We start from the raw sequence: 25325 nt of genomic DNA on the forward strand, positions 1-25325 counted from the left end.
TTTGCGTGCTGAGATGCTTCCTCTTCCCCATCTTTTCCATCTTATCGACGGTGGGAAAAAAAGGAAAAGGGCGCGAAACCTCTTCTCTTTCTTCCTCATCATTCATCAGGGAGGAGGAAGAAAATGCGTCTGTCTCTAATGGACTTGGGTCAAAAGGGGGGAAGAAAAAAATTGATAAAAACCGGTTGTTTATTATGTGTTTTCCTTGTACTAATAGCCCTTAGTAACACACTGAGAAAGAACTGGTATTGTGCTGCGCTGTCCCACTATAATCATTATTACATCGTTGGAGAAAGGGAGTTTTATACAGAGGGTGTTTGTGTGTGTATAGAGAAAAACCAGTCATGTGTGTGCGCGCGTATGCATGACCAACTTCTCGACGGGTTTTCTTTTGAACGCATATGAAAAAGTGAAATTTTTTTTTTCCATAATTATGGAGCGGAGCGTTATGCAAATGAGGACAATATAATTTTTGCGAGAAACATGTTAATCATGTTGTTAGTGAATTGTGCTATGATCTGAACGGTTATGGATCTGAATTCGTTTGTAGGGGCTTTGTTGGTGGTGATTTATGCTAATTTAAATGCCGGTTTTTGCAAGGATGAAGCCGAGATATCGCTGTCGGATTGCAAGGTTTACGGCCCTGGATTGCAAGCGAATTTCACGGTGCCTGTGAGGTATTTCTTCGTGCAACTCGTAGATACGGAAAACAGAAGGTGAGAGCGAAGGTGTTTTGTTGTTTTTAATTAAATTAACAGGTGGCAGCACTCTCCGACATCTGCAAGTTGTTATTGGTTAGCCCATATGCCGGATGCGAGCACCGGCGGATGTGTAAACTGTAAAGAACCACTTCGTATTCGTACATGCATCTCTGACGAATTTGTGCATGCTGGAATTTATGTTCGGAGAGTGTGTGTGCCCCCCCCCCCCATTAACATATTCATGCTGCCAGAGTTGTGTTTGCGCCTTGTTTTGCTGGTGCTGCCATCTAACTTCCATATTTTAAAGTGAAGATGGTAAATGCTTGTATTTTTCATGTTATGCAAATGTGGTGTTGAAGTAACAACCTGCAAACAACCACTGTGTAATCAAATTAAAACTTCTCTGGACCAGAAGAAAATGATTATCACAATGCCATATAAGAGTAGAAATCTCTCCAAAGATAAAAAAACAAAACATAATTTGCTAAATCATCAGCGACATCACATTTTACTTTTTTTGTACATCATAACTTAATGGAAAATGAATTCAACCTCTTTATCGATGTGAATCATCTGAATATTGAGTGAAAACAACCCTGTGTTACAGATAAATATATTGATTATATGGTCCTTGTCTCCAAATGATTTGTATTTATATCATGTAAACTTACAATGGTTGATGCCACACTAAAGTTCATGCCCACACACTTCTAACAAAAAATATTTGGTTAACATTTGATGAAGCAAGGGAGCTGCCAGTGACAAAACTTTGAGAACCACTGCTCTAATGGATTATGGATCAAGTTAGAAAGTTATGTGTTAGTATTCCTGGCAGTACTTACAAGTTAGTAACAACTAGGGCCGCAACTAGATGCTAGGTCAACTGGGGAAGAACATATTTTGCTGTCCGTTTATTGTAATGTTGAAGATGAGGTGAAAGGGTGAAATTTGCACTCTTCTCTGCTCAGAGACCTGTCTGCTCCCCTGCCCCCTTTGTGACAAGAGAACTGGGGGTGCTCAAGCATCCACATAATTTTTAGCTTGGCCTAGCATCCCCAGAATGGATTAAGAAATAAAAATCTGACATGTAACAAGTAGAGCACCCACAAGCATAGACGTGGCTGAGGCTATTTGAATCTCTGTGAAACCCCCCCCCCACCCCAATAATTAATGAATACACATTCTTCCCTTCCTATATATGAGCTTGAGTCTTGTATATATGGGGCGACTGGCAACTTTCAGCATCCCCAATATTATATTGATGTCAATGCCTCTGTTCATGCGTCTAAAACTCTTTTATATTCCTATGGAAGATGATACTCAAATACCAGGGATGTCAAGGCTTGGAAAGAAAAAAACATTTATAAAAAGCACTTGAAGGAGAAGAATCAAATTTAAAAAAAATACCGAAGGGTAAAAAGAAAAAGAGAAAGGGGGCCGATATTCCAAAATAGGCAAAGAGGAAGAAGTACAAAAAAATATGAAAAAAAAAGTGGCAGGAATTAAAAAAAAAGACAAATTGAGATATTTAAAAAAAGGTAAAAAAAAAACAACCAAGAGCCAGAAATTCAGAAAGAAGAGGCTGGCACAAATTCAGAAAATGGCAGATGGATGAAAATTCAGAAAACAACAATTAGAATGAAAACACATTGTCACGTTTTTGTGGACCAAATCCTAAAAATGTAAATATGACATGTATCAAGATGACACAGATTTATTGTGGATAGATCACAGATAAATTATTGAAACTATAACAGCATATGTTCTCTTTTCTTTCATTTCTGTGGCCTTTCCATCCCCTTTAAATCTTACCTATAACCTATATCTGTGGTGTTTGGTCAGAACATGATGTCTCCAAAAAATGTCTTTTTGATCTAAAAGTAAGTCTTGCTAATTATAACTAATTTGAAGTGAGATAAATACACAAATATGTGCGTACGGCTAAACAACATGCTAATGTATGATATTTTCATTTGTATTTTGTGCGTATGCTTTATTTTTGATTTTTAAATGACAAGGAAAATGCTTATATCTCAAAAATGCGATTTTGGAGTTATCATGTTCTGACCAAACACCACGGATATATGAAATTGATTTTCTGCATGTCTGCGTATATGCCTGCTACACAAATCTATGATTATGACCAATCTTTGCTAAATTTTGTATATGTACCAAACACAGGACCAGACTTGAACAATATGAGACTTTAAAAGTTCATCGAAGCTGGGACAATTTCTGAAATGGGCGAAGAACTTTTGATCAGCAATGGTTTGTAGCCCTCAACTATGACTTGGAATGTTTACTTTGGATATTATCATAGGCGGTAGAACCTAGGGGCTCAGACCATTTTAAAGCCCCCAATAATTTCTGAAAAAACTGTGCAATGTGGCTTGCCTCTCTCTAATGCATACTTGCTTGAGTCCTGTATGGATGACCAGGAACTTCAGTTCTCCAATGTTTTCTTCATGCTGGCGCCTCTGGTTACCATGGCTTCCAAACAATGTATTTCATTCCTTTACAATGGTTTGTCACTGCTTTAATACCCCTAGTATAGAGAAAATCGGGGCAGTGCTGTGTATTATAGCTAGGACCCTATAATTTGTATAATCTATAAAAAAAAAAGAAATGATGAAACAAGATGCATTGTCTTTCAAAGGTAACAAGTTCCCATGTATGAACTGTTCAATTGTGTTAAAGGAAATAATATGCATGCTTGTGTTAGGGGCCATTCAAGTATTACGTAAGCAGATTTTTAGCCATTTTTGACCCCCTCCCCACCTTGTCAGCAAAATTTCGTCAGCAGCTTAGAATATTTCATATCTTCAAAAAGGGTGGTTGATGACACAAGCAACCTTCAAACCCTCCCCTCCCCTTGTCATCAAAAGTCAGCAAATCCAAAACCCCCTCCTTCCTCGATGCTGACGTAATACTTGAATGACCCCTTAATCATGTTCTTGCGTAAACATGTTGGAACTGATCTTTATTTTAAATTTTAACTCAGCTATTCACCTTCCACTAAAAAGTTGGTCTCACAAGTATCGGGATTGAATCAGAACTGTCGTATCTGGCATCAGCTCTTAAAAGTCAGAGATGGTCTGTATGTCACACGTTTCCGAGTTTATGAACCATGCCTTGGGTTACGAATCGATGTCGCTTTTGATGAGAAGCCTGTTGCTAATTCACCATATATTGTCGAAGGTATGAAACCTTTGTTATTGATTTGATCATTTAACTGTTTATCAGACAATTTCCATATGGTATATGATTAAAAACAAAATCATTTGTGCCTGTTTGTTGTACAATCAAAGATATTTGTAACTTGTGCCTTCATCTTTCCAGTCTTATCCGAGAGAACAATTTTACTCAGAATTGCACATGTGTAAACCTGCCTACCGCGCGCGCGCACACACACACACAATCAACATAATAACATTAGTTTTTTAATGATTTTCAAACAGGGAGATTTTAAACTCTTTCAAGGAAAAAAAAAGGGGGGGGGGATAAAATACAGTCATATAGCTCATTCGCACAAACTGACTTGAATATATGAATTTGTGAAATCGAAAGTTCTTGAAAAGAAATGAAGTTTAAAGGGATAGTATATAGTTTGGGACCGGAAGACTGGTTCTTAAAATCGAGCATTGACCATTGTCCACTGAATGACCAAACTCAATGCGGACCAATTGTCGTAATGGGTGTAAAAGATTGTATGTATCAGAACAAATAATACAGCGGAACTTGCATGAAGGTGCACATCAGAGCATAGGCAGATGCAGAGGGGACCATCATCTCCCCTTCACCAAAAAATTGTATTATTGACATAGGAAGGCGTGTGGGTGGGGGCAGGCACTCCTCTTCACTATACAACCGCTTCCCTCATTCGAAGAGTATCAGCTTATTATGAATCAAAGCACTAATCATTTATTAGAATATCTTTTGATTCTGTTCAGGTTTTTGCCTCATTCAGTGTCTATCTTTGACAGGTTTCACTGTACTTATTATGGAACCAACGACTGCACCCATAGGTATACATAGAATTTTCTAGGGGGGTTTAAATTTTTTTTCTTCTGTTTCTTCCTGCAAAATAACACTATAATCTCATCTCAAGAAGAGGAGTTATAACCCTCCCCTTTTGACTCCAATGACTGCACTCTCACGTAATAGCACTAGAAAACAGTTGCATGTTTTTATTAGAAAAAACATATTATGCTATGTTAAGAAATGTTTCTCTTTGGCACCCACATTGATAATATACACTACACCACACAATATACACTGCGGTATTTCAACCTTGGAATAACTTTCAAAGAAAAAAATCACTTGTAAGGAATATCCTGGATCACATTTTCTCACATGTAAAATAATAGAAAATTTTTCAACTCATTTTTCACACACCCCAAAATATCAATACCCGTGTAAAGAATAATAACAAATTAAAATGGCAGGCCTGCCATTCAGAAGAGTCAGAGAAAGTGCATGTTCTTGGCCCCCCCCCCCCCTTCCAGAAAAAGTTTGAAATGACGAGTCTGCAAAATGGTACAATTAAGTGTATTCTGCACAGGAGAGATGAAAATAGATTTGCTTACTACAAAAAGACAATGCAGTTCACCAGCATTATGTTCAACTTGGTCAAAGCCAGGGCCGAAATTAGAGGGGAGACAAAAGAGGCAACTGCCTCAGCTGGCAAACTTTAAGGGGGTGTGTGGTAGTAAATTTTACAGAAAAACAAAAATACACTTATGAAATCGTGGAACTTTACTGTGGAAGGGACAGCAAAATCATGTTTGCCTCCCCCCACCAAAAAAAAAACTGCTACCCTAGTCAAAGCATTTGTTTTGTTACATACATTTAATGTTGATTCATCCAATACCTACTAATGAGGTAATATATATTTATAACAGAAAATATTTTTTGCTTATAACTTTATTCGAAAGTTGATAGGCTCATGGAGGTCAGAGTGACCTTGAATATGCTCATCTCATATTATGCTCATAATGCTTAATAAATATATATACGTTTTTTCTAATAAAGGTACAGTCATCCCAGAAAAGTGTTACTGCCCAGTGCCGATGTCTCAGTGGCTTTCTTCCTTATCATGTCCCATTGGATACCATCAGATAAATGAAGATTTGAGCCTGTTTTCTGATGTGAACATGCAAGATGTTCTAGCTGATGCATTGAAACGATTCAACCAACCTGGAGCATATAGCATATGCCACTATGTTGTAGTTGCAAACAAGGTAAAGTTAATTTAGCTCACTTTTTCTTTCAATTCGTTAGTGACAACATGTGTTTGAAAAAATAATTATTATCTTTGTCAAATGCTCAACATAACTTTATTAAAAGTTAAAATTTTTCTTTTGTAGATAGACAAGCTCCTCCTGAATCTGTATTAAATTGTTAAAAGTGAATTAGCCAAACTATTTTTCAATCTATATCAAACCATATGTTTAAAGTAATAACTTTAGAGAAAGAATACAATTTTTTTTGTAACTCTTATGAGATAAATTTTACATGTAAATTTAATATGTCAAGATTTTCTTTCAATAAGTCTATTTATATTGCCTGAGCTGTTTTATTTTTGTTTTTTTTAAATGATAACATCAGTTACAGATTTCTAGAGCAAATATTATTACTAGATAACTCAATAATTGGGGTGATTTTTAGGTAAGTACTTCAATATTTACAAACAGGAAACTCATAAAGCCTCTCCAAACAGACTTATTTCTGTGAGTTTCGACAGTAGATGATGTAGAATACAATGAGAAATTTAATTCATTCACATTGTCAAGTTCAATAAGCTAATCTGAAACAATCATTCACATTTACTGATTATTGATTTAGATTCCAAAGCATCTAAAATTGAGCAATACCTAGTTGCAGAATTTATCCTGTGAATTTATGGTCTCTTTACTCAGAGGTAATTTACTGGCATGAAGAAAAATATCGGGGGGGGGGGGGGGGGAAGAAAGTGGCTAAAAATTGTCATTCCTTATGATTGTATATATATTGGACCATACATAGGAAGTGGAATGGTATGTTGCATTGTATATTCATGAATTATTGGGGGAGGAGTGTGGTGGCTCAAATAGCCTCAGTTCCCAGGTTCCAGCACCTATGCCTTTATTCTTGCTAAACAATGTCTTAAAACCAGGTTAGAATCACATTATGATACAAAAAATGATCTGCTGATAAATCATTTATCCAAAATGTCAAATTTTTCTGAAGAAAATTGTCAAGATCTGTGTAGTTTGAAAAAATCTGTTATCTAAATTAATATCTCTTACTTTATCACAAATCATTATTCATCTATCATATTCATGCCTCCCCCACAAGGGTAGGGCTTTAGCTCTGAGGCCCCGGAACTATTTTTATAATTTTTTGTTGTTTTTTTCCGCAATATAAATTCACTATACCCATCAAAGATTCTTGCTGCAGGATGTGGGGGGCATGATCATATTTTCCCATAAAGAAAATGTGTGAAGAATGTTTTTAAACTTTTTCTCAAATTTATTTGTGTATAAATACAACTTATTGATACACAAATGTTTATACTGCCATGCTTGAATTATTAAAATCCAGATTTATTAAGAAACAGTGCTTATAGAAAAGACACACATATTTCAAGTATAAAATGCTGAACACATTTTGTTGGTTTGTTCTATGAAAATGTTCAAAATATTCCAAACTAATAACAGATTTGACCACATGATGACTGATAATGATGTCAGTTTTGCTTATTTTTTGCTGCTTTAACCCTTTAAGTGGCATTAGCAAGATACCTTGCCGGCTTAAAAGCCTGTTATTTTAGCATTTGCAGTCCCAGATATTTTGTAAAGTTGATTGCTCAATGGTACGATTCTTCCTACACCCCTTAGTTTGCACCTGCTGAAAATTAGAAGAAAACCTGCTTCATCAAAAAAAGATATGAAATTTTGAAGAGGGCTTAGTTATTTCTGCTGTACTACTTAAAGGGTTAAAATATTTGATGCTGATCTAAGAGTTTGAATTATGATTGAGTTGAAGTTTTTGAAGGCAGTTTATATAACTTTTGTTATCATACATATTTTACTATTTTTATTTAGATACACAGGAAGTGTTATGGACAGTACGTTGGATTTAGCATGTTTATGGACGAGATTTTATTATCATTGGCAAGAAAGGTAAGGTTCTTAATTGATTTTCAGCAATTGTCATACATCCATTCCGATATGAAAAATCATATATTACTTGATAGATGGTCTTAATAGCATTTGTGGGGTCCTTAAATGTTGTGACAATAAACTGTGGTCCGGAGATTAGATGAAAGGCAAGCTGTTATGTAACATGCTTCTGTGACAGATGCCATCAGTGTGCAGTGATTATGAACCAAATGATATATGTGGATGAAGTGTAATGTGTTTTTCTTCCACGTTCAAGTCCCATTGGTGGCACAGTGGTGATTGACTGAAGTTGGTTTTCTGCAGTTTCCCAACCTTGAGGCACGATTACAAGCCTGTCTCCTATTTGAAAAAGTCTCTCTGCAGAGAGCATTTAGACTTTCGATATGACACTTACATAACATGAAAATCCAAGAATTTACCATCTTTACTTCAGAATATGGGAGACAGATGACAGCCCCAGCAGAACATGAAAAAAGCACAACTCTCACAACATAAAAACGTTTGGGGCCACACACACTTGGAACACATTGTGTGGTATGTATCAATTTGTTTGAAATTGTAAAATTGTGCAGAGGAATGTGTGCGAGAGGTGCATGTCCAGTAAAGTATCTTTAAAATAGGTAAATGTTAAATCTTTCTTCAAAATTGAGGTTTATCACAGCTCACTTTTTATATTTACCCAAACAACAAATTTTTTAATGTCCTTTCATATTTTAATATATATATTTTTCTTTATGGAGGGAAAAAGCTAACAAAAGCTAACATTCCTTAAGGTGTGATAAATAAATCTCATTTTTGCTTTTCTTTGTGCTCAAGCAAGGAATGAGATACAAGTAGGGGGAAGATCGTGGGCAAGGTTTCTCCTTAATGCCAATTATGGAGTAAACTCATTTAATATATTTGCATAGGCAAATTTAATCCTTTAAGTGGCATCGACAAGATATGTTGCCACCTCTTATTTTTAAGTCTCTTATTTTAGCATTGGCAAACCCAGATATTTTGTAAAGTTGATTTCTCGATGGAACACACTTTTCCCCCTATTACTCAGAAAGGAAGTGCATTTCATTAAAAGAGATGGTATTTTGAAGGGGGTTTTGTGATTTCTACTGTGCTGCTTAAAGGGTTGAAGTGCTTTATCTCTTAGTTTATCTGTTGAATATACATGTAGTTTGACTTGTGGAAGAAGTAATAATATCCAAAATTTCTTGATAGGTTTATCTACCCGATGTGGAAATGATAGTGAATCTTGGAGACTGGCCACTCGAACAAAGACAACCATCTCAAAATCCATTGCCGATATTTTCCTGGTGTGGTTCAAAAGAAACCAGAGATATAATCATGCCTACATATGACTTAACTGAGGCAACTCTTGAAATGATGGGCAGGTATGTTCTACTGCTGTTGAACTAATTTGTTTTATGCATACACACTACCTCCTTATTGTAATATGAGCTCTTGGTTCAAAGTTAGACACTGGTTGGTTAAAGCAATTCAACATTTTTTTTTTTTCATTTTTAACAATATTGAGAATGAAGAGGTGGCCTGGATGTTTCAGTCAATTAATAATAGGCTAGGTTAATTATTTAATCATTTGTAGAAGGTTGTTAAGCATGATGGAGTTTATTTACAGGATGCTAGAATTCAAAGGTTAAATCCCCATGCTTAATATGAGTAAAAGTGAGGATTGAAAAGTATCGTAAATTAATAGTGTTTTGAATAAGAATGTTTTTAATGAGTACATTGTAGCATATGCAATATACACAGTGTATTAAAGAATTTTTAAGTCTGGCGCTAGATCTTGGCCCACAGTAGTGCCACCAATGTAATCGCGCATGCATGATAAACCTCAACCATCTGCTGGGGCACTGCAGAAAGTTCTGCCTTATTTGTTAAACTATGCAAGACTTTCATTAGAAAAGTAATTTTTTTTTCATATTTAATTATTAAGATGGAACAAAGAGTTGTGTAAATTTTGCATTTCTTAGTAAAAGTGCCTCAGAAATGTACCAATTGATGAAAAAAGTTTATGGCGAGTTTTGTTTAAGTAGATCAAATGTTTTCCTGTGGCACAAATGTTTTTTGGACGGAAGAGATATGCTAGAAGAGGATAAGCATACCAGAAGACCAAGCTCATCTGGGACATAAGATTTTTGAAAAAGTGTGTGATTTTGTGGCAAAAAGTATCGTTGTGAATGATAGAAGAGTCTTGAAATATCAACAAGAAAAAACAATTCGAACCGACCTGCATGAATATTCAGGCACATTAAAAGTTTGTGCTAAATTTGTTCCACACACACTTTAACCAATGAACAAAAATCAACGAGAAGTGCACATTGCACAGACATTATTTTTGTCGCTGAAAATAATCTGAACTTCTTTCAATTGATTGTCGCAGATGATGAAACATGGCATTTTCAGAATTATCCTAAAACAAATTGTGGAATGGAAGTAAAAAAACTCCCCACATGAGCCAAAAAACAAGCTTTGACACATGCTTTGGAGACTATTCCCCAAAGTGAACTGGCATTGACATTCAAATAATTCATTATAAAGTCAGTAACAAGTGTATTGAAGCTGGAGGAGTTTTATAAAAAACAAATAATTCATTTTTTCTCTTAGAGGCCATTCAAGTATTACGTAAGCAAATTTTTAGAAATTTTTAACCCCCCCCCCCCTCCCTCCTTGTCAGCTAAATTTCATAATCAGCTCTGCCCCTTTGAATCCTAATGCATATTGGTGGGATCAGAGACGTACACGGGGGAAGGGGCACAGAGGTGCTCATGCCCCCCCCCACCCCCGACGATCAAAAACTTATTTTTTCAATGCAAAAATTTTTTTTTTAATTAAAATTTCGGAAGAAAATACTTTTATATGTTTATAAAAGTATGTGTATTGTCTCAAAATTTATCTTCAATAAATTCATTATGACCCACCCTCTAAGCCATATAATGATAAATTGCATAAAGGCCTTTGGCCCGCGGACCAAATATGGCCCTGGGGGTTATCTGTTGTGGCCTGCCCTCCTCAAACCTAATTTTGTAAAAATGAACCAAGCGACACATTTACAGATCGCTTAAGTGTCCCGTGGTACATTTCCAGAACATTTATGCAGCCCATGGCACATTTTCAGATCACTTAAATGACCTGGGACACAGTTCCAGAACACTTAAGAGAACATGACACATTTAGAGATCCCTTGAGTGACATGTGATGTAGTTTCAGATCACTTAAGTGGCCCCCTGTGCGGTTCTACATCACTCAAGTTACCCACGGCCCATTCTCAGATTATTTAAGTGATCTGTGGCATATAATTACGGATCGCTTGAGTGATGTGTGGCGCAGTTCCAGAGCACTTAAGCTGTCCGGATGCATTTCCAGATCAATTGGATCCACAAAATATTTAGAGAGCACTAAAGTGGTTCTGTAGGGCACTTGTCAATAGGGGGGGAATGTTACTTCAAGTACCACAAACTATTGGAAGGTTTTTCTCATATTTGGCGCACCAAGTAAGAGATGCCAGTAAAAAAATTTCATATTTTCATAAAAGATGGTTGATGACGTAAGCATTATCCAATTCCCCCCTTGCCATCAAAAGTCAGCAAATCGGAAACCCCCATTGATGCTGACGTAATACGTGAATGGCTCCTTATTTCATTTTACAGACACAGTCTTAAATACACAGTTTGTCAAAGAATTTTTAAGATGCATCTCAAAACAGTGATTTGTAAAAACACATTTTGTGGTGCTATAATTATGCCTGAAAGACACGTATTATAGTGTTCAGAAACCATTCTCAGACCTTATCAACAATGACAATGGCGAATAAAAGGTTTTGAATCTTTATGTGTTTCAACACACAATGGGTATTGTCTGCAGAGTAAAAGTCTGGTATAACAACAGCTCACAGTCACAAGAAAAATTGCTGTTATAACAGACTTCTCATTATAAGTGGATTAAAATTTTTTTGCTCTCTTAAGTAATAAATTGTTAAAAAGCTAATTGCTTTTTATCTACATTAAAATGTCTTTTCGATCATTTCAAATTAATTATATTAGGGAATGTGAACAGAAATTCAGTCGTGAAATTATTTTTTGGTGTCACAGCAGTAGAAGAGGTTTCTGCATAGAATTTCATACTATGAAAGTGATTTAGCTGACCAACCTCACTTCTATGGTTGTAGGGATTCATTAAAATTTTTCCGCTAATAGTTAACATTTCTAAGCACAATCTGTTTAAGCAATTTTAAAAAATGAATTCAGGTTAAATACAGCCTAGCTGTGACCATAGTCACTAGGAAACAAAATTTAAATAAAATCTGACATATGCCGTGTGTGTGTGTGTGTGGGGTGGTCTCACATGTGTATGGTGGGAAAAGCCTTTTTCCCTATAATAACGGGTGAAAAATTTGACTTTTCTGTGTCCATTCCTTATCAAAAGTAGCTCGGAGTAATATTTAAAAGAATCATATGCAATGGTGAGTGTCATCCTTAGTTTTATTCTTGAACAAAGAGGAAAAAACAACAACATATTCTCAAGAATTTTTTGATGTTATAGCAAAGGCTTTCTAATTTTTCTTTTTAATTTTAAACGTGCTATAACCGAATATTTTTGTTTATTTAACATTAGCTATTTGTCAATCATTTGTAAATCAGTTGTTATAGTATGATACTCATTATAATTTACTTTCACTGTAGTTAATCATCGACATATGATCTCACTGACCTTTAAAATAGTCTCGTGAGATAGATGCACATATGCAAATATTTAATGACTTTCAAAACTGTAAAAATCTTCACAATATTTCTCTTTGCTGCTAAAATATTTTACACATACATTCTTGTGACTTACAATGGTTATATTCAAAATGAGATTTTTTTTCAGAGTGATGCTGGATATTTTTTCTGTGATGGATAATTCAAGTCCTCCTTGGAAAGAAAAAGAAAAGATGGCATTCTGGAGAGGCAGGGACAGCAGGCAGGAGCGGCTTGACCTAGTCAAAATTGCTCGACAGAATCCAGAAAAAATAAATGCCTCTCTTACAAATTTCTTCTTTTTCCGAAACGAAGAAGCTGAATATGGACCAAAAGCAGAATATATATCTTTTTTTGACTTCTTTAAGGTAACATTAACTTATACTTTGACACATCCAATATATATATATATAGGTAATTTGCATTAAAAACTTTGAAATATTTATCACTAGAATATCTGTATTGTAGTATATGATGTGTATATCAAGACCCCTTGTTGTTGTCAGGCACAGAAGTAACCTAAGACACCTTGTGCTTTGTCATACTCACTTTTTTTATTCTTGTGGGGCCGTTCAAGTATTACGTCATCATCGATGGGGGGGGGGGTTTCCGATTTGCTGACTTTTGATGACACGGGGGAAGGGGGTTTGGATAATGCTTACGTCATCAACCCCCCTTTATGAAAATATGAGTTAGGATTCAGAGGGGCAGAGCTGATGACGAAATTTTGCTGACAAGTGGGGGGGGGGGGGGTCAAAAATTGGCTAAAAATTTGCTTACGTAATACTTGAACGGCCCTGTTCATACAAATTCCCTCAGAAATAAATTTTTCAGACTCTTTAGTAAACCCTTGGCCAGAGTTCTTGATCACATTTTGGAAACCATTGCTGTATATCGTAAAATGGGTAAATAATGGGTAAAATGGGTAAAATAATATACCACTTAAGAAATTGTACCAATTATAAATTCTATAAAAAAATAAACATCAAAGAAAAATTTTATAAAAAACATAAGAAGCACCCACACGTATTATCCCATGAGAATGAATGTAAAAATTGTGACAGAAATTAAAAAAAATTATTAAAAACACAAGACAAAATATATTAAAGATATGCTTGATACATGTGAAAAAAAACTAGACTACAATGGAAATGCATCAATGGGAACATATGGAATAAAAATGTGAAACGAAACACTCTACCAGATTTTCAAGATCCTAAAGATATGGCTGAAAGTTTTAATAATGACTTTATTAGAAGAAATTTAGATGACATGGAAGAGAAATTACAAACTGCTCTTGCACAATACAAGAGCTTATCTTCAATAATTCCATTAGCTCTGTTTTACTCAGAAACTTCTAATGAAACGTTAGAAGGAATAATAACAGACTTAAAAGATAATAAAGCAAGTGGATATGATAAATTAATCCCTAAAATGCTTAAAATCATCTCCTTTTATCACCTTGATATTATTAAAAACATTGTTGACACATCAATAACAAATGGATTATTTTATGACGAATTAAAATATGCTCTTGTACACCCAATTTATAAAGCGGGTAATATAAATGATCTGGTGAATTACAGACCAATATCCATTCTTCCAGTTTTTTCAAAAATAATAAAAAAATGTATTAAAAAACAACTTAGCTTTTTCAATAACAAAGGCTTTTCTGCACCTAACCAATATGGTTTCCAAAAAAAAAAAAAAAAAAAAAAAAACACAGAAATGGCTATCATTGTAATTAAGTAATCATTTAAACAACAGATTTAATAACAAATATTCCATTACAGTTTTCTTATACTTAAAACGAGCATTCAATTATGTTGATTTAGATATTCTAACAAAAAACTCTTCTCAGAAGGAATATGAGGTAATGTAATGTAAATTGGTTCAAAACATATTACTATAACAGGAAACAAGCTGTCATAATAAATGGTGAAATCAGCACATTCCAAAATGTAATGAAAGGAGTCCCACAGGGATTGGTCCTTGGGCCATTATTATTTCTAGTTTATATTAATGATTTATGTAAAATGAAGTTAAACGGTAAATTAATCTCATTCGCAAACGACACAAGCCTATATGTTGAAGTTTCAGAAATGATAGATCTTGAAAAAAAAATGGCCTAAGAAGACTTACTTACGATTAACACCTGCTAAATAAAAACAAATTAAAACTAAACACTCAAGAAACTAAATACATATGCTTAATAACTAAAAACATTAATCACGAAACTGATATACGTATAAAAATGCATAACCATTGTTTATGCCAATTGAACCTACAATGTAATTGTCAAGAAATAGAAAGAGTTTATAACTGTAACTATTTAGGAATTATAATACAGGATTATCTAAAATGGAATTTTCAATATGAAAAAATAGTAAAAAAAATTAGAATCCATATAGCAATCCTGTATAAACTCAAAAACACAATTGATAACACCTTCCTAAAAGACATATTTTATGCATGGATTTATTCACTAATAACATATGGAATTTGTGCCTGGGGTGGGGCATATGATACAAACATACAGGGATTAAATAACACATACAATAAAATAAGGTCAATAATAATAAGTACTAACTCTAACAACAATAGAACAGAGTGTCACTCTCTTAACATGAGACAAATCTATACATATAGGATTATAAAATTTGTAACTAAATTGCACATGGCTAACAATGAAAAGCGATACAGCATCAGCTAGATATAGAAATATTTATCAAGTGCCAAGAGTCAATAAAACATCATTTTAAAAAAGTTTTTGTTTTGCTGCTCCTAAAATATTAAATCTTTTTCACTCAATGAACCACACGAAAAATAATATGAATTCCAATTTTAACATTTATTCATTTGCTAGAGAGACAAATTATGAAACAATTATTCAATAATTACGATACTTGAGATTGAGAAGCTGGATGCATTGATGTATATGGTATATTTGTAAGAGATCCTATTTCTGTGAATTTTGGTATATTGCAAGAAATTAACATTTAAGTAAAATAAACCCTAACCAATTAACTAATTTTTGAAAAAAGAAACAGCAGTTGCCACTTGTCTAACAGATGACTATTCTTATAGACCTGCTGGAAAGACACCTTCGTCCCTTGAGGTCACAGAGTGAATGTTCTTAATTTTATGTTTATTTATGTATGTACTTTTGTTCTATGTTACTGTTTTCATCTTTTTGTATTAATTTATCATGTCATTCTCACAAATAAAAAATAATAATAATAAATAAATAAACTTTTTGAGGTTTTCTTACTATAACCTCTTTAAAAATTATCATATGAAACCATTATTATCATATTTTTAGGCAATTTGGAAAAACACTTAGCTTTCAATTTGTGGTAAAAAGGGAAATTATTTTTTATGGCACATTTTTTCCACATAGTGTGGGATAACAATATGCTACTTAATTTTTTAAACCAATACATGCTCTGAGTGACCCTGGTACATATTTACCTCTTCTATCAAATAGAGCATGTTTTTTTGCACGAAAAAATTTATTTTAGTCAGTCAGGTTGCTTAAAAAACCAATATATAATCCTAACCAATGGGGGGAAAAACAATAGATATTTTCTTTTGAAACTTTACTAAACCCTTTAAACTAAGAGGAACTACTTGGAGAAATCCAGAACCTCTTTGATACTTCCTTTCTTCTTCCTATTTTTGGCTTTCAAAAATTGTATAGCTTCAATTTTTAAAGCAACAGACAGCGTTTTCATGTTTGAAATTCACAAAAATTTATTCTCACATGATTACATCACCACAACCCACATCCAATTCTTACCAAAGGTTTCTAAATGCACATTAAAAGTGTTTTGGACGTTAGATTCTTGGGAAAATAACCCCCCCTCCCCCCGATAAGGCTTTCTGCAAACAAAATAGGATTTATATATAATAGCGAAAAAAGTAAAGCAAAAAATTTCCAAGTTGGCTAAAAAATGCCCTACTAGAGTGTCTTTGAGGGAAGTAAAAAGGAGCATTATTAGTAGTACCTATACATTGTCGAAAGGTGAATTAACCAACAAGGAGATTTAGATAAGATTACAGAAAAATATGTATTTGAAAACCGATTGAAAATTTGTTATAGATATACTTTGCTGAAATTGTGTTTGTTATAAGTAATCAAAATGGGGCATAGGTAAGCAATACAAAATTTATGGGATAATTTTGTAAATACGCGAGATTCATAATACAGGGCGGGTAAAAAGTCCATATAAACTTTAAAAATTCATAAAAACCGGAAAAATAACCAAAATAAAAAAATGGTTTGCAGGGTTAGCATCGCTAGGTCACAGGAATTTTTTTAAGACTGAAAAAAACAGCCGATAGGTGGTGCTGACATACACAAGTCAAAGAAAAGCTACGCAAATAACGAACAGAATGCCTCCAAATCGTTTATTACAGCATTATGTGTTCCACATGGCCACCACCAGAGGGGTTAAAACATTGCAGGTGAGTCACAAATCCAGCAATGGCAGAGTACAGCGGGTCCAGATGTATACATGACACCTCTCAGCAGATCGCATCTTTCAGTTCGACAGATTGGATGGACCGGATCGATACACTCGGAATTTCAAATATCCCCATAACCTGAAGTCTCACCATAGCACTTTTCCATCCATTTACCGGGCACTGCGTTTCAAAGAAGAAGGGTCCTATGATGAACGAACCAGTGAACCCATACCTCACTCACTTTTGGGTAATGCAATGGTTCCTGCGTGTACTCACGTAGATTAGACGTCGCTCAGATGCGACAGTTATGGGTAATAACGTCGCTATGAAGCAAAAAATGAGTTTCATCTGTCCACAAGCTGTTAAAGACCCAGGTGAGATTCGAAGAAAGCTCACCTTGCAAATGCTTCCCTCTGTATGGTATCCACTGGTAAAAGTTCATGGCACGACTACAATCTGTATGGGTACAGATCAAGGATTCCATGAAGAATATTGCATGCTGAGGATGGTGGTAAGCCCAAGCATTAAGCAGCTTCATGAGCACTGCTGGTCCCTGCATACTCTCACAAAACATGAAAATTCAAGCATTTCCATCCTTACTTCAAAAAATGGAAGCCAGATGGCAGCATGAACACGAAACAAACGCAACTCGACAACATAAATACGTAAGGGCCAAGCATATACTCAGAACACACATTCCGGCATGTGCTGATTCGTTAGAAATTCCGAAGAGGAATGTGTACGAGGTACGTGCTCAGTTAAGTAGTAGTAGTAGCTGATTTAGATGCTAACACTTCCATTTCAGCTGCAATATGTGGCAAACATGCCTTCCGTAAACATGGTCATCTGGCTCTTACATGATCCTCCAGCGTTCCAGTTTCCTCAAACCGCTGAACAAACTTTATGAGGCCTGACGCTGTTAAAGGCCCTTTTCTAGTCCTCATATTCTTCTGAACTCAAGCAAGGCAGTGGTAGCTGATTCCTGGTTCATGTAAAACAATTTCAACAACAAAGCTCACACTCAGCATCCTTGTTCACATACATGTTTTACAACAGTGAACTGGTTTTGGATTAGGAGCGCAAGTTCTTATAACCATCTCATTTGCATATTTTCCACCCAAGTCACTCGCACCAGCGCCATCTATCGGCTGTTTTTCCTGTCGTAAAAAAATTCCTGTGACCTAGCAATGCTAACCCTGCAAAATGTTTTTTATTTTGGTTATTTTCCCGGTTTTTATTAATTTTTAAAGTTTCCACAGACTTTTTATTTCCCACCATGTATATGCGTTCCTTATAAACAAGCCTGGCTGTATTTAGTTTTGGAGACTAAGGGTGTGAACACAGCGCGTCTGTATTTCTTATTCTGGAAACCTGCATTCTGTCTGATGGTTAAAAACTGGAATTTCAATTTTTTTTAGCTTGAAATTTGGGTTTTTAACGAATCAAAAAAGACGTAGGTTTCCAGAATCGGAAATACAGACACACTATGTTCACACCCTAACAGAATGAAAAAAGGTATATCTATGCTGGAAATAGAAGAGTAGATCAACTTTGCCCAAGAATATCTAGAAGTCGCCAACGAATAAGGCAAATACATGAAATTCGTGTATTTGCCTTATTCGTTGGTGACTTCTTAAAATATATTGGACATGTGGCTGCATCTGTCTTATAATAACTCGCTCCTTTTAGTGTTTTGCCTTTTTCTTTTGCAAATTTACCACACGTGCCATGCCTGCTCAGTTTATTTTTGAAACTCAAATGTGCTTTCATAGAATTATGTATTAGTTTGCAAATTTTGAAGATTTTTTAATTAAATTGATCAAGCCAATTAACTCAGCTAAAACTTTCAATCACAATTAACAATCAATCGAACCAGCTTTGTTATAAATTACTTTCAGAAATATTTCTTCTATCAAGTTTCTGATCAGTAATTATAGAGAGCTATCATTATTTGGCAATCATCTGTGCATTACTATTTTTGTCCCTTTTGTTGAAAAGTACCGATGATACCTTTATCTTCTTTCATACAGTATAGATATCAAATCAATATGGATGGTACAGTTGCAGCTTATCGGATGCCATATCTGTTGGGAGGAGGGAGTTTAGTATTGAAGCAAGACTCTGACTTTTACGAGTTTTTTTACAGGGAACTGAAACCTATGGTTCACTATGTGCCTTTTTACAGAAACCTGTCAAATCTTGTTGAAAAGATAGATTGGGCAATCTCCAATGATCTTGAAGCGAAGAAAATTGCAGATAATGCACTTGAATTCACTTTAAATCACTTACTTCCCAAAGACATAATGTGTTATTATGCAGTTTTATTGCGGGTAAGTTATACACTCCCCGTTGCTCTTACATTTAAGGTTTGTGCACATAATATTTGTTACATACAATACCAAAAGAACTGAGAAGTATTTTATGTACATGTAGTTGAATCCGTTTTGTCATAGAGCAATCATTTTGTTTCCAAGGATTTATTACTTCATTATCCATATTTTTTGGCTGACACTGAATGATTTTTCTTTTTGAATCTTTCACAAGAGATTGCTACTCTGACTGTCTGGCGTGAGAGCATTCAGTAGTAGCCATGAACTCAAGCAGTTGTCTTAGTGTTATTTTGGAAGGCATACCTCTACGACAGGAAAATTTTCCACTAAGACAGAGCCAAACAGTTAATTTTGAAAATTATATCTTTTGTGGCGATGTTACTCTCCACTATTCATGCGAAGATCAACTCAGGAAAGAAAATTCAACTGTTTCCATGGGGAATCAAACTCACCATCCCCTCACAATCCGCATGATTATATGAGACCACTACATTACAGAAGTAACAAACCTCTTTTCTTAGCGTATATACAGTCAACGCTTGTTATAATGATCCCCCTCTTATTGTTCCATAAAAACCAACAATGTATTAGATGGTATTTATATCAAAAGGAAAAATGTACAAGGTTGTTGTTATATGAAAACAGTCAGGATGCATTGCACCATCATTAAAATCAACAGCAGCTGTATATGCTAAATGGCACTTGCCTGGATTGGAAGGGGACAGTGATTCAGTTTCCTGCAGAAGCAGTTGAATTTTTTCTTCCTGAATTCATCCTTGCGTCAGTCAGCTGTTAAAACCATTGGACTACATATTTATTTGGCAGGCCTGAATTTGCGCGAAAACTTGAAATATCACATCTTCATGAAATGGTGAATAAGTTGAGGATGAGAAGCCTGTATTTATTAGTTGTCTAGCTGTACTGTTTTGCTATGATCATTAACAACACTCAAACTATCTGATTGTTTGTCTCAATTTTGGCTAAGATATGGTGCAATTTTTGTATTTAGTGCTGGAAACCAAACACTGTTATAACTCTTTCGTTCTTTCCTCTTTTCTGAGGAAAGAGTGTGTGTACACATTTATGAAAATCTTGATATCAATCACTTAATAATCAAGGGCAGTAGCTTTTATTTGAGGTTGAAATCTGACCACAAGATGTTATTATGCACTACCCTCCATGCTTGATTTTTTTGACTCTGCATCTTCTCTTATGTTCTCAAATTCTGGTCTGTGATTCAAATCCAGTTAAACCTTGATATAACGATATTCTGTGGGTCAAGAAAAAATATCATTGCAGAGGGATTATCGTTATATATCAAGAGGGCAACATTGTCATCATATTTATGCTGTTGTCATCTTTTCTAAATCTGCGTTGTTAGCACGATCAGACATCACACTTTAACACATCAACTCATTGCGTAAAACTGTAATTAGTAAATTAATGAAATATGTTACTAATATAGATATGTTGTATAATATTTTATCATGCATATATTTTCTTTGTAATTGCATAAATGCAATTCAATTAAAAATTTTTAATTGGGTTGCTGTATTTTTGAAATACAGTAAAACCTTGTTAGTCGTCACTCTGGTTAAGTCGTCGTTTTTCTTCAGGCCCATCTAGCTTTCATAGATGACAATGTTATTAAACCCTCGTTTACTCGTCTCAAATTTTGATTAACCCGTCACTATGAAAAAGTTTGAGAGAGTGGAACAGATTAATATGTTACGGTTCCCTTCAAAAAAAAAAAGCTTGTTAACAGCATTGTCATATGCTTAATAAAAGTTACCATAAAAATCTTATGTACCAAAATGAAACTGTTCAAAGAATGAAAGTTAGCTGGGGAAGTCCATTTGCCAACTCAAGTTTTTTGATACGTTAGGAGGACTGTTCAAGCTAGACCTGATTGCTGCATGGGCCCCATTAATTTAGGGCTTCAAATTTAAACTAAATATCACTGTTGAAAAACCAGACATTTTTTCCAAAGTTTGACTTCTAATTAAGCTTTTCCCTACCCAAGGCCCCCCCCCCCCAAGTGAGAAGTGATATTAGTCTAAATCAAAGATTACTAATATGAATCAAAGTGTACCAATTTATTTTACCATAATAAGTTAAGTAATAAGAGCTCAAGAAAGGTAAAATTTTTTTTTTCTTTCGCAATCCATAAATTTTATTAATATTGTAATTCATATTTTTTAAAAATGTTATATTACTTTAAATTTTTATACGATCTTCAAAGTATTATACATTAAACTCACAGCACTTTCGTTAAGTCCTCACTGCTTAAGCCATCATAATTTTTCGATAACATGAGGTGACGACTTATTGAGGTTTTACTGTACATGTTATCCATATTTGTTATGGGCATCTTTTTCGCATCCATGTCATTGGGCATGTTGCCTGTTATATTTGTATTTGAAATTCATTAGATGCATTGCTCACTGCGGTGGTGATCGAGTGGTCATAGTGACGGACTTGCAACAGTGGAGACCAAAGTTTCAGTTTTCCCACCATTGCCACAGTGGTGGTCAGTTGAAGTTGGTTTTCTGTGGTTCCCAACTTTGAGGCACAAATGCAAGGTGATCTCCCCGTTAAAAAGTCTCGCCACAGAAAGCAACAGGCCTTACAAACAGTGCAAATATTCAATCCCTACACTTCATTTCTGAAAAAAAGACGCATTGCTCCTGAAAAGTTTACCGCATTGCACTTTTGTGTCTTTCACAAGAAAGTGGCAATACCAACAGCTTTATCAACATTTTGGGTGATCATGTGGTGCGAAACACCAATGTTATTAGATGCTCTTGGAAGAATGAAAACAAGTGGCAAAGTTAAAATAAAATTCAAGACGATTTTGAGTGAAATATTAAAAAAATACCATTGTAGCGGTTTTAAAATCTCTTAAAAATATTGTTATAGAGGGATTTCATATCAAGAGGTGTTTAACATTAGACTATTAGCAATTCCATAAGATTTGTAAAAATATTGTTGTAGAGTGATTTATCGTTACATCGAGTATTGTTGTAGCAAGATTTCACTGTATATTATTCACTATGCAAATACTACACATGAAGGGTATGCAATGGTGGGCAATACTGTAGTTATCTTGTCTCTTCTCCTGCTTGCTTCAATATCTCAATGGAGGTGTGAAGCAGGGTTGCCTCCCCCCCCCCCCAACCCTAGGTGAATCTGGAACAGTCATCTATTTTCGTAGCTAGCTGGTTTTAAATATCCAAAATTTCTTGAGAGAATAATTATGTGTATGTGATATTCAGAATGAAAATCAAATATATCTTTATTGCCTTCTCTAATCTTTGTATAGTGTTTTTCACTCATGGCTCCATTTATTTCACTTGAAAAAGTATCTGTTTGCTTTGAAAACCTTTACTAGATATTCATGGCAAGAAATACAAGGGATTATGAGAGGGAGGCAGTTTCCTCCAGCATATATGATGAAGCAAACTGATCTAATATATATGCCTATTTGTACTGCCATCATCATAGCTCCCCGTTCTTAGGCAGTCAAGTTTATCTCCACTTATACAGAAGCTGTTCATCTTCTTCAAATTAGTCTGGCTCTCATATTTGATGTGCTCCCTCCATTAGTGCCCTGATAATTTGTTGTTTCTAAGCTGGGTGGTGGTTAAAATCATGATGTACCACCAGAATATCAAGAAAGGGAAACCATCCGTTCTTCCTTTATTTCTACGGCAAATTTGATGCTCGAATGTAAGTTGTTTAGTTACCCTAGGAACGTGGCTGAACACCCCATGGTCAGACTTCACACACAAAGAAAAACTACTACCCCTTCAATATTCCAAGCGATAAACACACTTTTAACAGAAAGGATAAGTCAACAGTATTTGGTTTCGAGTTCAAAGAAATATTTTAATGCCCAGGTAGTACAGTGGTAAGATGCTCTTCTTCCACTGTAGGTTATCATCAAGGTCCATGGGTTCCAATCTGAACCCATGAAGAAATCGAAAATAAGTTCTTTACCTATCCAACCTAGGGTAACCAGGATAGATGGCGCCTTAATTCTCCACTGGTTGAAAATTGTTGTATGGCAATATGATCTTAGTTGGTGTCTAGCGAAGTAGTAATAGTTCAAAGAAATACAAAATTACACCTCATGTTGGGCAGAACCAAAACAATCAATCAACACTCGAATGTGTTACTGACCAATCGCAGCAAAGCAGTGCAAGCCCAGTCAGACTACAGGCTTTCATCCTATATTTCCCATTATCACTATAATTTTTAAGTGATCAATCTTCTGAAGAGAAACTCTTCATAATGAAGAAATAGGTAATGATATAGCAAAGATGAGGGCTTTGCTCTCGGTACTTCACACCACTGTATTCATTATCTTCCAATGTTCATTACTCTTGTAAGCAACAAAAACATGGTTTAATCACTCATTCACGAGGACCAAACAGCCTGGAATTCTCTCATCATAGTACAAACAATAGCGGGGGGGGGGGAAAGCTTAATGTTTCATCACCATCAAGACTTCTAAAAAAATTTTATGTTTCATCTTTCAACATGATTCATTCTGTGTAAACCGTTTATTTTATTTTTAAATTAATCTTTTTGATTTCATCTATGTATTCATAGTTTATTCAAGAAAATTTAAAATACACTGGTGTAAGAAATTAAGAGAATTTGCAGACTTGGTCGATTATCTCTAGAACTACTGTACCGATTTTAATGAAGTTTGATATGTACATACATTGATACAATACAAAACAAATAACCATTCAATAATTGTAATACACATGCATGATCGGCGTAACACTCATTGGAGTCGGAAGGTATGAAACAGCGGTTGCAGAATAAACAAAAAAATGGGTTAATAGGGGGTATGGTCCCCTCTTACATATATACAGGTCTCGCAGCGTGATTTCATACCTGTTTCTCTACTGGCTCCGCCTACACACCCGAATACGCTTACGTATTTGACGTACAAGATTTGCATTTTTGTCTAGAAGCAGTGGTTTTACATTCAGTTCAGTTCTTTTCATGAAATTCGATAAAATATGCAAATTCTCTTAATTTATTTCACCAGTGTATGTATGTGTTATAGTCCATATCCAAAGTCTGGACACTTCATGAAGTGGCCAGCAACTTGTCAGTCATTTCAAAGAGTGGTTAGTGTCTGATTCTGGCTGATGTATAAAGAAAGCACTTATGTTTGTATACGTTATAAATGTTAAATGGAACATTATCATAGTAACAAAAAAAAGCTAATTAAACCTTTTGAATATTTTCAGGAATATTCAAAAAGGTTAAGCAGAAAGCCTATGGTTCAAGATGATATGGAACTTGTTAAGCAACCAGATGAAAAAAAGTGCAAATGCAGTGAAAATGTAGGGACATTTTTATATACCATCGCATTTACTCAGCATCATTCACATTTTTAATTTTCCACATTATTCAAGCCAGTTACCCCATAAAAAAATTTTCTTTTCATACAGTCTATGCTTATTTTTACGAACTTGAACAGCCCGAGAAACCATTAGTTCATAAAATCAAAGTATGTAAATAGGAAAGATATTCACTTTTTCTTCTTTTGTCTATTTTAGGAAATGAAGGATGAATTATGATGTATGGAGAACTGAATGGTGTTCATCAGTATTAAGAGGTGTAAATAAATTCACATATTTAAAATATCGATTGAAAGGGAACCACATGTATTGTATTCACTTTACTTCGAACTGATTAGCATTATTTGAAAAACGAACTAACACCCCTATACTTGCTTACTTTATATGTGCAGTCAAACCTTAGTATCTCACTGTATTTTTTTAATTGCTAATTTAAAATAATATCAAAGTTTAGGGTATAACCCCAAAAATAAGTTTCCCTATGATGATACAATGGTTTTATATTTTCTTTTAAAATTAATGCTCATAA

At 34.8% G+C, this 25325-nt stretch overlaps 1 protein-coding gene across 1 annotated transcript; it reads left to right on the forward strand.

Annotated features, from left to right (window-relative positions):
- LOC149074949 (protein O-glucosyltransferase 2-like) lies at window positions 1–25085 on the forward strand. Its single transcript, XM_089245903.1, has 9 exons — window positions 1–716; window positions 3703–3899; window positions 5733–5941; window positions 7787–7864; window positions 9077–9249; window positions 12746–12983; window positions 19113–19412; window positions 24683–24778; window positions 24995–25085. Exons 1-9 carry the CDS (start codon window positions 529–531, stop codon window positions 25013–25015), a joined length of 1500 nt encoding a protein of 499 aa, XP_089102029.1. The 5' UTR covers window positions 1–528; the 3' UTR covers window positions 25016–25085.
- Window positions 25086–25325: the final 240 nt, after the last annotated feature.

This window comes from Pholcus phalangioides, unplaced genomic scaffold (assembly GCF_987345545.1).
Source record: "Pholcus phalangioides strain wild (caught in Gottingen) unplaced genomic scaffold, Ppha-v1.0 ptg000016l_1, whole genome shotgun sequence".
Lineage (NCBI taxonomy): Eukaryota > Metazoa > Arthropoda > Arachnida > Araneae > Pholcidae > Pholcus > Pholcus phalangioides.